At 42.3% G+C, this 17,154-nt stretch overlaps 1 protein-coding gene across 1 annotated transcript in view; it reads right to left on the bottom strand.

Annotated features, from left to right (window-relative positions):
* The window catches only part of RET (ret proto-oncogene), a 53,526-nt gene that overhangs the window by 17,849 nt on the left and 18,523 nt on the right, over positions 1-17,154 (bottom strand). Inside the window, exons 8-13 of the mRNA XM_066621383.1 lie at positions 16,128-16,253; positions 15,140-15,250; positions 11,631-11,744; positions 9,967-10,220; positions 4,748-4,895; positions 489-596 (exon numbers count right to left, since the gene is read on the bottom strand). Coding sequence (XP_066477480.1) covers positions 489-596; positions 4,748-4,895; positions 9,967-10,220; positions 11,631-11,744; positions 15,140-15,250; positions 16,128-16,253 — 861 coding nt within the window. The remainder of the gene's footprint in view (positions 1-488; positions 597-4,747; positions 4,896-9,966; positions 10,221-11,630; positions 11,745-15,139; positions 15,251-16,127; positions 16,254-17,154) is intronic.

Here is a 17,154-nt window from a genome sequence, read left to right as displayed (position 1 = left end):
GTGTCAGTGCTTTCCAGCACTGGCATAGCAGTGCCAATGGGACATGTGCTGCATCCTGCAGTTGGGTGTCATTCACGGAGGCCTCCTCAAAGTAAGGGAATGTTTGTTCCCTTACCTCAGAGCTGCATTGCCCTTATGTCAGTGCTAGAAAGCACTGTCAGTCACTGTCAGTTCTAGCACTGCCCTTATGTCAGTGCTAGAAAGCTAGAAAGTGCTAGAAAGCACTGACATAAGGGGTTAGGTTTGCGCCCTGAGTGCCCCAGTGGAGGATGATTGGAAGAAAGTATAGCCAGAGTAGTGAATTGTACAGAAACGCAATGAGCAGTCTCACCTGTGGATGGGTACTGGCACAAACAGGGTTTGCACAAACAGGAATCTTTATTTATTGTGGCCTACTAAGCTCTCCTCTTGCCGCACACTGTGTGGGCATTGCTGACCCCATCTTTTGCTTGTCGTATTAACTATATGTAATGAGGCTTGACACTTACCATCTTGGCTGCAGGCTCCATATAGTTTGATGACGTGGGGATGATTGACCTGCTTCAAAAGATTGAACTCAGAAAGCAGATCTCTCAGCTCACTGTTGGAAGCATTTTCTGCAGGAGACAAATCCAGTTCATTAATTTAAAAAAAGTCCCTGTAACATTAAACTATCAATACCAACTGCATTTCTTCAGTACTGACCAGCTGCAAATTAAGATTATTGTATAGCTTTAGAAAAAAGAAAAATCCACACCACCAAAACAACTGTGTTTTCCCCCCAGATAGTAATTACAAGCATAACTTGATAGACATAGCGTTCTTTTTTTTTAAATTTGAAACTTCCATCAAGTGCTCAATTTTCACACATATTAAAATACTTAAGAACAAGAACATAAGAAGAGCCCTGCTGGATCAGGCCCAGGGCCCAACTAGTCTAGCTTCCTGTATCTGACAGTGGCCCACCAGATGCCTCAGGAAGCACACAAGACAACCAGAGACCTGCATCTTGCTGCCACTTCCCTGCACCTAGCGTTCTATTTACACTCACACACCCCCAACAAAGACACCAGATTGCAATGGAGTTGAATGTGTACTACTTTATTAACACAGGGACAATTTTTAATGCATGAAACCTTCTGAACACACCTTCCCTCCCTCTCCAGTCTGGGGTAGGCAAAAAAAAAAAACAACTGCCACCCATGGCCATTTGGATGACAGAAAAAAATTCCTACCCAGCCCTCTTAATGAGCAACCAGTTAATCTCAAACTGTAGATACCCATCATGGCTTGTAACCTGTGATGGAGTTTTCCTCCAGAAATCTGTCCAATCCCCTTTTAAAGGCATCCAGGCTGGAGGGTAACTTGTTACCCTGCTTTCTTAAAAAAAAAAAAAAGAATAGCCCAATATAACTAATACCACAGACCTGCACTACTTATGACCCATCAAGACTAAGGTAGCCCACATTGCTGCCCTTTTCTACAGAACTATTAAAGAAATTGGAACCTCCTATTCCACTCCTCCCTTGCATCTCACCACCCAATGATAGTTTCTGATCTTAATTTTATACCATGTCATACAATCTAAGCACTATGAAGTCAGCAGTGAGATCAGCGGTCCCTGATGGCTGCAGAAATCAATAGTCCCTGAGAGCTACTGGAGTCACTGAGAAGAAAAATGTCTTTCAAGAGGATCTCGGATCAAAAGACACATCGAGAGATGGCACACAGTTTTTGGCTATGAAGTTGCACAGCTAAATCAGTGGAGTGAGAAGAAATGAACTAAATATTAGAGACCAAAGAAGGAAGCATTTAAACAACTATGAGAGAAAAGGAATATGTATTCAGTTTCTGACCAACCTGCATCAGTCAGTGAGGCAACTATATATCTTTATCTATATCTATATCTATTAGAGTATTAAGGGAAGAAGTAATGGGGGCCTGATGAAGTTCTGCTGTTAAATGAGGCTTAAAAGAATTAGATCCCAATCCTTCTCCCCACATTGGTGCAGCCACACCAAAAACAAGCTTGCTGTATCCAGTGGGGGGAAGGATATCAGGAGGCATCAAAGGGGGAAGGGGAATTATTTCCCCTTACCCCTCTGTAAGCCTCCCACACTGCAATGGGTCTCCTCGGACCTGCGCCAGCTCTGCAGTTAGAGCAAGTCTGAGGCGAGAAAGGGGGCAGGGAAACTTGCAAAAGAGGCAACAGGATCCTGCATACACCGTCGCCACTGGATCCACCTCCTACCCAGTCTCCCTGCCCCCATTTTTACCCCCTCCTCACCTAACCCCTGCCGCTGCCATACCTTTTCTGGTGGGCACAGGGAGGTCTAATGACCTCTTGCAGCAGCAGCATTCTCAAAATGGCCAAAGATGGGTGCTGTGTGCTCCACTCAGTCATTTTATGACAAAAAAAGGCTCTTCCGCTGTTGCAACACCCTGCCCCCAATAGCCCAATCTGGAATAGGACTGCACTGTGGGGAAAAAAGAAAACTTCTTAGGATTTCTGACAGGCCTGGGATGACCTAAAGGGATAGACTGCCCTTTGGAGGGAAAATTAAGCCTGTTCAAGCCCTAGGAGCTAAGAATCATGAAATGAAACATTCTTTCTCATGCAATTTTATTTCCAAGGTCCATATTAGTTAAGAGGCCTCAAAACCGACAACAATAAATTTATTTTTAGGTTGTGAGAAGATGGGACAGAGCGCTAGAAATACAAAGGTAGGCTGTGAGCTGGGGGGGGGGATTTCTTCACCTTTAAGCCATTTCTGCCCAACGTTGCTTATACACAAAGGGATCAAATGTGTACACTTGTGGGCTGGGCAAAAATGGATTAAGGCAAAAGGTTCTAAAAGAACCTTGGGGCAGCCCGCTAGGTTCTAAAACTGCCACTTGGCTTTGGAGTTTGTCACCATGTCGACCTCTCATGTGTCAACTCCAACATTCTACTGCAAAGGAAGATTTAGGAGGCAAGGAATGAAAATGGGTTGAACTGCTGTTGCCCAGGCTCCAAAGTGGGTGAATTTTTTTTTTAATGGTTTTCACAATTTTGCTTGAAAGGATAGTTTGGGAAAAGAAAGTGGATAGGGCTACCTGAGAAACCTTAAGGACTTCACAAGCGAACACCGAGGTGATCTAATTGAAACCACTCCTCTTTCAGGAACCCTCTGCGTTTGTGAGAAAGGATTCCCCAGGAGACTCACCACCTTCAAAGGTACACTCATGATTAAGCTTTCTCCCTCAGGACAGAAGCACCATATAGTTACTCAAAAGAACCTAAGGGTAGACCCTGAGAGGCAAGATATTTGTTCAGCGCTAGGCTGACCCCTCCTTGTGGCAGGTGGTGCGGGTTAGGAGGCGTGAATGGGACTCTGGCATGCACCTTCAGGTGGCATAGGCAGGGCAGAACCCTATTTCAGTCCTCAGGGGCTTGGCGGCACAAGGACTTAGACGGGGCCCTGGCCGGGATCGCAGGGCCCACCTCAGAGGCTCAGCAGCTCGAGGTGGCGCAGTCTGCGGTCCAGCTGCCTTCCCCTTAAGGGATAGACATGGATGAGACGCGCCGTCCCAGCAGTGGGGCGCGACTTGGAGTCGGGTGCATGCCCGCCTGGGGGCAGAGGTTTCTGGTACCGCCCAGAGGTCCCTCCCCGCACCACAGGGGCTTTATCTGCCTCGGATACTGCAGGTCTCAGCCTCTGCTCCTCTTGCTTAATGTACAATAAAGTGGCCCTTTCTTCCATATCTATTGTCTCAAGTGTTCATTGGATAGTGCGGAAACAAAGGATTCCCCAGGAGACTCACCACCTTCAAAGGTACACTCATGATTAAGCTTTCTCCCTCTGGACAGAAGCACCATATAGTTACTCAAAAGAACCTAAGGGTAGACCCTGAGAGGCAAGATATTTGTTCCTTGTCATGCAGATGTAAACATGGCATCTTAGCTGTGGTGTGCCCGACTAGCTCCTGGTCGGTCACAGTAAAGTCTGATTCATGCAAGCTAATGTCTGAAACACGCTGAAGGTTTCAAGGATTCGGCATAGTGCAGAAAGAACTAGCCTTTCAGTTTTAAAACTTTACATTTCCTGTAATTTTTTCCTTTCGTTTTTTGCTATTATGTTCTTATTAACATAATAATCATAACAACTGCTTATTATGTGCTAGGCATGCTCTGTCTAATCCCTTAACTACTGGGAATGAGAACAGGCATTGCACATTGCCCCATGCCTTCTCTTTCTGGTAGAAAAAAGGAGCAGTGAGCACATGTGTTAATAGGAATGGGTTTTCCCAGTTCCTTTCCCGGTCATACCTCTTCTTCTATCACTCTCTACTGTGATAAACCAAAAACGGTGGAATCTGATAGAAGCTGAAGAATGGGTATTGTAAAGCAAGAGCATGCTTGTAGTCACAGAGTTGGAAAGAGAGCTTGATATATTACATTCTGTGATATAGCAAGGCACAGTATTTGTGCTTTAAAATATGCCTAAAGGACAGTTCAGACAAAGGAAAGCATGTATTTAGGAAGCTTTTGAAATGCCTCTGTTAAGTGACAATTTAAATGAGTTGCATTGGCAAGGCTAAGTCTTGATGCCCTTATGCCCCCACAGAAATGACTGCCCTCATCGCAGCAGCTCAGAAAAATGTCAGGACAGAAATAGAACACTTTATGACATCCGGCCACTGGACAGCTTATTTCTAAGCTAGACCTCTTGTCGTATTAAGAAATTTCCAAATCAGTTCCAGATATTTCTACATACAAAGAAAATACCTTTCAGCATTTTCACTGCCACAGTGGTATAACCAGCCTTCCCCTTGAGTCTGAATGCAGTGGCCTTGACAACCTTTCCAAATTCGCCTTCTCCGAGTGTCTTGCCAAGCACCAGGTTCTTCCGAGGAAATTCCCACTTTGGGTCCTCCTGTGGGGGAGAAGTGGAAAGAGATCCTATGAGACTGAAGTCTTCTTTCACCCACAGCAGATCAGCTGACATTGTTGTCAGCTTGGACTGCTTGGACTGCCTTGGGCCAAGCCACGGTGGAGAAGGAAGAAGGCCTTGGTTTAGGCCTTCTCCATTTAAGACAAGCTACCTGAATTACTGTTAGAATTTTGGCAGTTCAGTTCAGTTAAATTCATCAGTGTATATGGGGGCACATGTGAAGACATCTTGTTCTGCCCAAGTCACGCCCAACTGATCCGATGTTCACTTTTGGGTCAGCTGGGGGCTGTGAGTTCCCCGAGACAGACTTCTATCATCCTGCATAAGTAAAAGTCCCCTCTGCCTTATCAGAAATATCTAGGACACGGGACATGACAATATTTTGGAACAGAACTTTCAAGTGGACAACTGCAGCCAATGACAGAATTTGAATTATTGAGCAGAGATCAATACATAATATATGTATTAAAATGGAACAACTGGAGTCTAAATTCTCTAGCACAGGTCCCAGAGATCAGTGTCTCAAGCTAAAAAGAGGAGCAGCTGGAATCTGAAGCAAAAGGAGGCTAACAAAACTTGAAGGCCAAATGTCTAGCATTTATAAGAGGCCTGGCCAATCCAGAGACCTCTTCCTGCCTATCAGGCAAAAGAAGCTGAAGATACGCACTCCTTATGCACCAGCAGCAGTGGCGTTCCGGAGGGGGGGGGAAACGCCAAGTTTTTCAGGCACCTGAATGTTTATGTAAACATTCCCTCACCCTCACCTTCAAAGCCATTCGGGGCAGTGGGAGCAAGGTGGATCTTTATTCATAGAAGATACCAATTACAGTAGGCTCTATTTCTGTTCTTTCTGAACCCCAATGATGACAGAAGTGAGGACTAAATATTCATTGCAAAAATGAAGCTGAATATTTTATCCTGCTTCACAAATGTAAGGAAATTGAAGGGGAGGAGAGGCTTTTTCTTTCTTTAGAATTCATCTAGGAGGCCATTGTGGGAGGTCATGAAGCCTGGCAGCCACAGAACAGTAAAAGTTGCATAAACCAACTGAGAAAGAAAAGCAAACAGCATACATGTGTGTGGATGCATCAGACCCTGCCATCTAAATATTTAGCATGAGCTGCACAAAAAGACAGTGTTTCACTGGCAAGGGCTCCCCTAAACATCTCCATATTGATTCCAGGTTAAAAAAGAGAACAAACAAAACACAATCATATCATGCATATACTTATAACTCAGACACTATCTTAAGAGGAATGTTTTATGATTATGACAGTAGCTAAGCATATTGGGCTCAATGTTCCTGGAATCGAATCTAAAATTTTGATTTTATTTTCATTTAGCTTGTGTGCAGTATATAGACAGAATCTTGTTTTGCTTGGGCATTAACCCTTAAATAGAGAATATTAACTTGGAATCTGCTGATCATAATTTCAGTTTTTTGTTGGATTAATTCCCTAAGGAAGTTTTTTGATTGTGGAAATGTATCGGAGGACGGCATCGTTTTGAACCAATTAAAATGGCATATGGCTCTGAAGAGCATTAGTGTGATCATGTGTCATTTTTATGTAAGATTATTTGCTTTTTACCTAACCCTATCCCAAGGGCTTAGGGCTGTTAATATGCTGCCTTTAGCCAAATCAGCACTGCATAAAGTGAGTGAAAGTCAGGCAGGGATTTTATGCCAAGTCTGTCTTTAGTGCCACTGGTTTTAACATTTCTTTCAAAAATAGCAGCCCTGTAGGATGCCAATCTGGATCAAGACTGAAGTGAGGGGAGAGGGCTTTACTCCTGTCACTGACATCAATGGGAACCTTTTTCCTTGTCAAACAGCAGCTGGGGAAAAAGTCTGCTCCAGCCTGGGACTACGCAGGGGCAAAGGGTTGAAGCTCCACTCCCCTACAATCTTAATTTGGTTTGGGCCCCCAAGAGCTACTATTTTTGAAAGAAAAAAGCGCATCAGCGCTAATGATGAACCGAGTCATTCTTTGGCCCTCTTTGAGAAATGAAAGACCATCTTTCAAGGAAAGGAGCATCTACAATGTGTGGTTCTCCCAACTCCTGCAACACCTTTCTGTGCTAGATTTGTGAGTGCAAGACACCCCTACCCTTGGAAAATGTCAAACAAGAACCGGTAGTGAGCCCTACATTCCTAGTTTGGCATAGGAAGAGCAGCAGGACTTTGAGAAAACCCCGGGGTGGGGTTGCTTGGCTGCCTGTCAGTAGCTTATCTTCAAGGAAATAAAACTGCACAGGTATCCAAGGGGGATACACTCCTGCTGCTACTGTGGATACCTGAAACTGTGGACAAACCCTACTCAAATTCCCCACCCTGTCGCACTCATGACTCACCTCTCTTCATCTACAAATGCTTTACAAAAGGCAGCTTTTTCTTCCTTTTGCATTGGAACTCTTTGGAAAAGGAGGTAGACAGCGAGAACGTAGACTCGTAACTGCTGGAGCAGTGATTTTCAACCAGTGCGCCGTGGCACACCTTGCCATGAATAGGCCACAGTGTGCCACAGAGTTTGGGGGAGGGTCATTTCTTAGTAGGCCATTGGGAGATGCAAGTTTCCCACCAACAATATGGTGTGCCTTGGCAATTGTCCAAAAACTGAGAGTGCGCCTTGACAATTTTAGCACCTTGTCAGTGTGCCATGAGATGAAAAAGATGGAAAATTGCTGTGCTAGAGGAAAACTGGAGGAGGTGACAGAACACTGATAGGAAGAGGACAACAGAGGAAGCAGACAGACAGCAAGAATGGCAGACTTTGCTTCCTGGTAGTATTCTCACTGTCACCTCCTGTCGCAATGGGGGGGGGGAATTTGAGAATCATGGATAAGAGAAATTGCAGATATGGGTACCAAAGATATGGGAGGGGGCACCAGTAGTGCTATTTCTAGTGCAGAACATGATCAAATCATACTCAATACAATATCTGTGCAAAAATGGGGGGGAAATAATGCCCCCAAATCTAATTTAAAAAACATTAATTTTTAAATGCTATTTCAAAAAGATGCTGTATAAATAAAGATGAGCAATGTTCAAGCAAGCACAAAATAAGCTTTGCATATTATGCTAGGCCAGTATGAGGTGTTGATTCAGCTGTACCAGGGTGTAGCCAAGTGGGGTTGCTTGGAAACATTAAAATAATTAGTTGCAGCCTTTATGGAGAACTAGTTTGCTGAAATCTAGTTGTTCATTCCAGTAGAACAAGTGATCACTTATGGTTCCATAACAGAGGACGTATAACCAACAAACAAGCTATTATATTTGACAGAACAGCCACAGGATTGAACGGAACATTTGCTATTCATGCATGCCTCATTTTCTAGTGGATAAACTCACAGTAATTTGTTTTCCAAAATCTCAAGTCCAAATGGAAATAAAGGGAGGAAATGAGGAGCTTGTGATAATAACACTTCAGATTTATATAGCGGACCTTTGAATGTTCAATGCACCTCACATTCATTCTCCTACTCAAACTCTCTAAAAATCTTGTCAGGTTGGTCATTATTATTATCCACAAACTGCAGATGGGAGGCTGAGACTGAAAGAGAGTTGCTTGCCTGGGACCACCCAGTGAGCTCATATGGGGGAGGAAAAAAAAACTAGTAGCCCCAGATGGGGATGTGGCTGCGTACCAAAAGATACATCCTGCCCCTGGATAAGTATCGCACAACAGATGCATATCCAGCCAAGCATCTTCATTCCCCATGTCCATGGAGGCAAACAATATTATTATTGTTTATTGAAAGAGGATCTCCCTTGCTGGATTGCGGTGGTATGACTCAACCAAGACTCTGACTAACTGGGTGCTACATACAGGAAGGTGTGAAACTCTCCTTAGATATTTTGGTAGTCATATCAAAACTCTTTTGGAATCTTTTGCTTTGCCAGAGGCAGGACCCCACCATTCTCTTTGCACTTGGCTCTAGGAAAAAGGTTGATGACATATTTACCTATATGGCTGAAAAATGGTCTAAGCCTAAGGCATCTTCTTGCCACCCTGAAACATCAGACACACAGACAAGCAGTCTCACCTCAGTTTCCTTTGGAGATTTGCTACAGTATCTATGGCCAGGAGTTAATCCAGTAGAGAGGTACTGAACTAATGATTTTGGGTTCTTTTTTTAAAAACTTTAGATTTTAATATGCTATCTGCTTTGAGCCTTCTGGAAAGGATGGAATAGAAATGTAATCAAGGAATAATTTATCAAGGAAATGCAAATTGCAGAGCTGAAGCAACTTTTTTCCCTTGCACATTACATTACTCATTAAAACGCTTTAACTCTTACATCATGTTGGTTTCAAAACAGAAATAAGAAGTTTATGACTCAGTCATTATCTGCAAATAGAGCTTCCAGAGGGCAGTCACATGTATGTTGCAGCAAAAGCAACAGTGTGTCTGGTGGCACCTTAATTACTTTTTAGTTCTATTTATTAATATAATAAATATATATTTATTAATATAATCAGTTGGCTAGTCTTTAAAGTACTGCAAGAGTTTTTGTTGTTTTTTTGCTGCAGATACAATAAAGCAGTGTTTCTCAAACTGTGGGTCAGGACCCACTGGGTGGGTCGTGAGCCAATTTCAGGTTGGTCCCCATTCATTTCAATATTTTATTTTTAATATATTAGACTTAATGCTGCAATGGTATGTGACTGCCTTTGTGAAAATGTTAACAGGCTACTCTGTATATGCTTTTAACAATGATAGTAAATGGGACTTACTCCTGGGTAAGTGTGGATAAGATTGTTACAAATTTTCCTGCTTGATGATGTTACTTCCTAAGGCACCCCCCCCCCATTTTCAAGGAATTATGTCCCTATAACCTGAATGTTATTATAATTCATTATGTCATTTTGGTCCTGATAAGAGGTGTTATTATACAAAGACAAGGATGCTGAATCTAGCGTATAACATAATTTTAGCAACTAGCAATTATTTCTTTCTTCAGATGAAACACTCTCTGGTGACAAGGCTATGGAACAACTAAAGGTTCATGAGATTCCCTTCACACTAAGCATCATAAGACTGCAAGAACTTACAGGTATTTTAAATGTGTCTACTGACACCTGGTTTTCAGAATCCATTGATGGTCGCCGGACATTAGCAGATGGGTAGTTTATAGGGTAGGACTGGGCTGGGCGCCGGAAGGTCATCTCTGCTGAGGCAATAGGTGGCTTTGGAGAATTCTTGTGGTAACGATGGATGAAGTAGGAAGAAAGGAGCACCGAAATAATGAAAGATAGCAGAACTGCCCCGGCAATCACAGTTTTGCACATGTCATCGCACAATGGCTCTGCAGATAAAGAATAATTTTATGAAGTCATTCATTGCAATTTCTCTCTTTCTACACCACTTAAGTTTTAAAATCTGCCACGTATGTTGCACCTCTACAGAGGCAAGGACTAGGAAATAATTAGCTGGTGGGAGATCACATAAAAGAACATCTACTTAATTTATCCCAAGAAAGCTTTCTCTCAAATGTTACGACTGCCTCTACTATCACCAACAAATTTTGTTAGTCTTGTCCCCTCAGATTAGCAGGCTGTATCAGTTTATGCCACCAAAGTAGTCAGATGTTTCCTCCCTGTCCTCTATTCTGTCAGTCTTCCTCTTGGTCAAGACTTAGCAGGAAGATGACATTCATTATAAGTGAGAAAATGCCCTTGAATTTTGGAGTCTTCACTTTTCCTCTGTGTTCATCAATTTAAAAGCGATAATCTAAACCAGTGTTTCTCCAAGTGTGCTCCTAGGAGCCCTGGGGCTCCTTGAAACCCCTCCAGGGGCTCAATTAACACACCATAAGTGGCCACCATCTGCTCAGTGTTGTACCACTCCATACATGTACCAGTGCTCTCACACTGGCAGGGCTCCCCAAGTGCTCAGGAGACAAAAAAGTTTGAGAATCACTGATCTATACAGAGGCCGATCACTATCTCGATATTATTCTTATTACTACCATCAATATAGATTGCACTTGACTGAGTAAATTCAGTCCATATACTTGACTTTCACAACAAGGTATTGCCCCCTTCTGGAAGCAAATTATTGCCAAAACTGTTGGGATCATCATGTCATGTGATGCTACTATTGATAAAAACTAGGAGAAGAGAGACTCACAACCAGATGACTCGAAATTATGCAATGTGTTTCGCTTTACATTACAACAAAGGGAATACTGATCATGATGGCAAAAGTAATTGACAAAATCAAATTCATAGTGACACAAATTTCATAATTCATAGTAATCTCTTTGTAACCTTAATTACTAAGAATAATCAGTATTGGGGCAAGGGTAGCAGTTAAAACATTTTAAACACTTAAAAAAATTATCTGCCAACAATTGATTCACATCTATAAATCAATTGTTGGCAGATAATTTTTTTTTAAAGTCCCACCTAGAATAAGCCTAAAACTTTATTTCATGATTTCAAAATGCATATGTGGAATCATTTATGTTTAAATGTGCTCTACGTCCAAAGTTCCTCCCATGTCAAATGCTTCCATACCAAGAAGAAACCTAATTGTTTGAATTGGATCCAGACTACCCTGTTGCTATACATTATCTATGTGTTTATCTGTGATTAAGTACACTTCCTTCCATTCTTTTAATACTTTTTCAGACATGCATTATCCATCCAGGATGAAATGCTTTGGAAGCATGTGACTGCAAGCGTAAAACCAGACCAATAAGCCCCAGACTCACCTCTGATATCACTCTTCTCGCAAATACAGCGCCCTCTATGGAAGCAGTGGCAAACTCCATGTCCTGCCTTGATTCCAAGAATGCCTCTCTGATGGCCACCAACAATCTCATTCCCTAAATTAAATACAGATGTAAGCAAGCTCCTTTCCATATAGGCAGGGCATAAGAGCACATGTCAATATGCTCTACGCACTTATTCCACCTATTAAAAATCTGGCTCAGTTTAAAGCAGGAGAAATGAACCCTGGGTGAGAAAATTGATCGCTCTCTTTGGGCTTTAGCTGTAAGGTTGCATGAGTGCTTGCTTTGTGCAGCTAACAAACTGAGTAACAATGGCTGGTACAGTACAGCCTGCCTTAAATATGATATTAGAAAATGATTTAGACATGTATTCATTTGTATATTTATTATTTTAAGACAGGGAAAGAAAATGATGTAGGTGTGTAGTGGAATTCATACTGGTCTACACATTTTCTGAATAAGCAATGCCTCCCATAACATGGGGATACGCTCCTGCAAAACCAAGGAATGCTGTAAAACAGTACTATAGGAGATACTCTAAAGCAGGGGTGCTCAAACTTTCAACTTTAGGGATGCTGGACCTTTAACAAGTGTATAGAAGAGAGAATTTCAGCAGGTGTAGCTTGTCATCTGTGGGATGACAAGTTGCACCTGCTGCAATTCTCTCTTCTATACACTTGTTAAAGGTCCAGCATCCGTAAAGTTGAAAGTTTGAGCACCCCTGCTCTAAAGGATAAGGTAGGAAAGTGGCACTGAGTGGTTCACACTAGCCAAAATACACTGCTCCCATTGGCTGCAGCAGCTGTCAATCACAGTAAGGCCAAAGAATTCTATAAGAACATAAGAAGAGCCCCGCTGGATCAGGCCAAAGGCCCATCTAGTCCAGCTTCCTGAATCTCACAGTGGCCCACCAAATGCTTCAGGGAGCATTTATTTATAACAAAATTTCAGCAAATAAAGCAGTGTTTTGAGAGAGATTATGCAAAAGCAGTTAAATTATTGCTAATTTCAATGAAAATATTCTTCAAAGCTATTACCCTGTCCACACCTAAACACAAGTAAGTTCCATCAAATCAATGGGATTTATCTATATGCAACTTTGAGTAACACTCATCAGTATAAAAATTTGCTGTATAATCATGTTACAGTGTTGATTTCCATTCCTACATAATTATCTAATGTTCTTGTCAATGCTGGCAGTCTGAAGGAGGTGAAGCAAAGCAGGCAGATTAACATAGTAGACAGGTAGGGAGCGGGGAAAGTAGTTAGGCTGCCAAGCTGGCAAACTGATGATGGAGCTGTCAGGCAGGGATCTGTAGGCAGAGAAAGAGCTGGGGGATGCCTGATGACTGCTTGGTTTTCATCCCCAAATGACCTGCAGCCCAACCATAACCTGCGCTGTATCCAGAATGTATGTACGTTTGCAGAATTCGCTAAGGTTGTGTTTCATTTATGCATTTACATATTTAAACATTGCATCATGCCTGTTTTGTTTTCTTTAATAAACTTAAAGCAACTTGCAATAAATTAATCGACGGTATCAATTTACATGTTTAAAAGCCCAAATGCTACAATATTAAATTGAGTATTAAACCAAGACATCTACATGCATATTTAAACAAAAAGTTTCTGCAGTGTTGCCTAAAGGTCAGCAGAAACGGTCTAAGGCAAATCTCAAGGGGGAGAATGGTTTCTCAGGTTAGGGGCAGGGCAAGCCTGCACATGAGGCAGGTTTAGTTCATGCTTTAGGCAGAAGGGGGCGGCAGGGCAACACCCTGCACCCCAAGCCTGCCCACTGCCCATGGGGACACCCTGTACCCATGCCTGCCCACCACCTCTACTGGCTCAGTCAGCTGCTCACTGTGACAGCTACATCTACATAACCCTCTTCCTGCTCACTCACCTTTCCCACAAGGGAAGGGAAATGATCAAGAAGAGGATCACTGCAGTGGGACTGAAGGAGATAGGTCTGGGTTGTCTTTGACTAGAGAAGTGGGATATAAATTGTCAAAAAATAAATAAATAAACAAATAGTGGTAGCCTATCTGAACTGATAGCCTAGCCCTAATACACTGAGAATGCAAATGGGGAAACCAAAACCCCCAGCACGATGTGGCTGGCATGCACGTGTGCATTTGTAAGGGTTGTGTGACACTAACGCAGCACAGCTCTATGAGGTTGCGTTAGTGTCAAGACAGGATGATGTATTGATATTTCTAGAGGTGGAAATGCAAGGCACACCTATTTGCCAGGCGGAGGTCAAAGCCAATGATCTGCTAGTATGTGCACATGTGCAGATGTGTGCATGAGGCTAAGGGGGGAACCTTACATTTTGCATTGGGAGAATGTAGCCCATGAATGGGACAAAGACCCAAGTTTTAAAACTGACTGGAAAGGAACCTGGGTAGGGGGTCCAAGGGGATGCTACTTGCTTTGGGGACAAATGATTCTATTTTACATTCTGTATGTTGTCTTCTCCCCTGGGTTCAACATGTATAATTGAAAGTGAGCAGATATTACAGGCATTTCGTAAGTTTCCAGTGCTCTCTCCTCACAAGAGACCCTATAGCAGCTGCCCTTACAACTTCCTTCCACATACAGACGTGGAGAGCTGTGTGGAAAAAAAGAAATCTCCACCAGGGTTTGACAAACTGAATTGTGCTACCAGATGACGAGAGTCCACTAAGCACAAGCATTTCAGGATGTGATCTGAGCAGGGATGTAGTCAAGGGAACTGGAAGTCTGAGTAATGCAATCAGCAGAAGCCCTCAGGTGCTGCTTTTGTAACTTTTTTCAAAGGATCTTGGGTGAAAAGAAGCACCAGGCTCAGCAGTTTGGGGTGCAACAATTGTTTCTACTTCAGCTAATGACTGATCTACCAAAACCTTAATTATCTTTCTATGTACTTGCCCAAGTAACTTGATATTCTTACTTGTCAAGTACATGTGGACTACTGGTAATTTTTTGAATTGCCAAAGTGGTGAACATAGTATTAAAAAGAGGACCAAGATGACCAATGTTCAAATTCTTACTGAATGCAGCTCACTGCGTGACATCAGGCCAATCATGGTCTCTGAGCCTAACATACACCACAGCAATGTTGTTAAGGGCAAAATGGAGCTGGGATGAATCACATGTGGCTGAGCTTTTTTGGAGGAAGGGTTGGATACAAGTTGAATAAGTAAATAAAGCATCACACCCAAAACTCAGCATGATTTTACACACCCACCAAATAAGCCAAGAAGATTCCTCTTCTGTAAGCAATTTAAAGCACGTAACCAAAGTTATGTCTCTTTCTTTGAATGCAATGAGTTTCAATAGCGTGGAACTGAGCTACACAAGACCTATCTATCTGCCATAATCCTACAGTCAATGCCAATATTTTTGGTTCTGTCTTTTTGCACTTAAGATAAAGAAAATATTCAGCTCTCAAGCAGAAGCGCAAAACTCATAACAGTGGAAAAGCTGATGTGAAAGAGTCTCCATACTTGTGCAATCTTGAGGACATATTCCTTCCTCCAGGCTCTCAACAGCATCGCAGGTGCCATCTGGACAGGTTTTGATGCTAGGGCTGCAAGTAGAATAGTTTGTAGTAATGCCTAAAAAACAGGAACAAAGGAAAGACCTTCCCATGTCACTCTTAGAACTAAGCAAGATGATCCATTTTAAAATTATCCTGAGATCTTTACAACTGTTAAATTAATTTAGCAGTTTAGAAAGGACTCGCTATCTACAACCAGGAATACCACAGATTCCATAGACAGCTTAGAAAGATTATGCTAAACTAATATAATGTCAAGAGTAAACACAATCTTGCTAAAGTAATTTCACTTAGGTTATAAATCCAGAGGTCACTGCAAATTATTAACAAAAGTTAATAGTTATATAATCAGTCCATGCCTTAATTCACTACTGAATCAATCCTAATATAACCTTTTTCCATGGCAATTTACTATATTGGTCTGTAGGAATTCACTTATAAATTAACGTGCTGCCCCTGAAAACTAAGCTGTCTTAGATTGCAATACCATTCACATTTCCCCAGGAATATGTCTTATTGAACTCCACAGGACGTACTTCGACATGTACAGCACTGCACTGCATGCTCTACAGTAGGCAATGTGAATTCTCAGTCATTCCTTCCCCAGTTCTGCACAGCATTTCATACAAACCTTTTTCTCTGGGAGAAGAATGGGCAAGGGAGGACATTAACAAAGAACGCCACCTTCTGTGCATGATATGGAAACAGTGGGATAGTAAAGGCCCATTACAAGGAGCAAATTCATAAATCAAGGCGATATTTCCATCAGTGGCTCAGGGATAAGCATTTGGAGAAGGGGGTGTCGCATTTTCTCTCCTCCTGCACATCAGACTATTGTCCCCACACTGACAGAAGTCCTCACTTTCTCTCTCTTTGTCACAAAGCTGGTTCAGTTCTCTTCTGGATTCCTGTTCAGTTGCACAATCTGGGCTTACCTTTTCCATTTCCCTGTCTCCACTGGCATTTCCCCGTTAGCACTCCAAGGCCACCACAAACTTCACATTTTGATCGGCTTTTGCTAACAGCACAGGACTCTACGCAGTCATGATCATTCTGTTTAACTATAAAGGAGAGAAGCAGAAGAGTTGTGCCATCATCAGAAATGTTTGTAAGGGTAGGGAAACACACAATATTTATGTGGAAAATTCTCCTAAGCTCTTATCAAAATGAAGCAGGAAAATTATCTCCTTTGGACTCAAACTAAGGCAAAGGATTTCCTTCAACGTCAAATACCCATTTTCTTACTGTTTGCACAAATTGCTATTGTGTAGTGAATGTGCCTACTATAAAACATCTGACAATTAGCAGAATCTGGCTACCATAATAATGCCTCTGATACACAGCTGCAATTGAACAACTTTAGCATTTCATTTAAATACCTGCTAACTGGTTAAGAGGCCCTTTGTCAAGTGGGTGTTCCTCTTTTATTTAGCCGGGGAGGGGGGCAGGGAGGAGAGAAACCGGCCCTCCTCACCCCAACAGTGTCTTTCCTAGTGGCTGTCTGCTGGTGTTCTTTTGCATCTTTTTAGATTGTGAGCCTCTTTGGGACAGGCAGCCATGAGTTATTTGATTTTCTTTGTAAACCACTTTGTGAACTTTCTGTTGAAAAGCGGTATATAAATACTGTTAATATAACAACAGGCAAAAATGTGCATGTGAAGGTTTATTTTTTACAAGCTAATTCAAAATATTTTGGGGTGGAACACACCACCAGAATCCATGAAATCCTCTTGTTTGCAACCATAACCTTTAGTTCCCATCCCCTAATGAGCCAAGGTTGAAAAATGCATAACTGCATTTGCTCACCATTATTCACTGGTATCCTTGTCTCCTCCTTGAGAGAGACAATGAGTCTGTATAAACTGAAGTCTACTCAGCAGTGGGGTTTTTTTTTAACCTTCATGTGTGCTTCTCAAGTCTTGCCTACAGCTTCCAGTCCCCACCTTACTATACAAGTGGAGT

This window comes from Tiliqua scincoides, chromosome 3, assembly GCF_035046505.1.
Source record: "Tiliqua scincoides isolate rTilSci1 chromosome 3, rTilSci1.hap2, whole genome shotgun sequence".
NCBI lineage: Eukaryota > Metazoa > Chordata > Lepidosauria > Squamata > Scincidae > Tiliqua > Tiliqua scincoides.
Note: the sequence above shows the minus strand (reverse complement) of the source record. Positions and strands in the feature narration are given on the sequence as shown.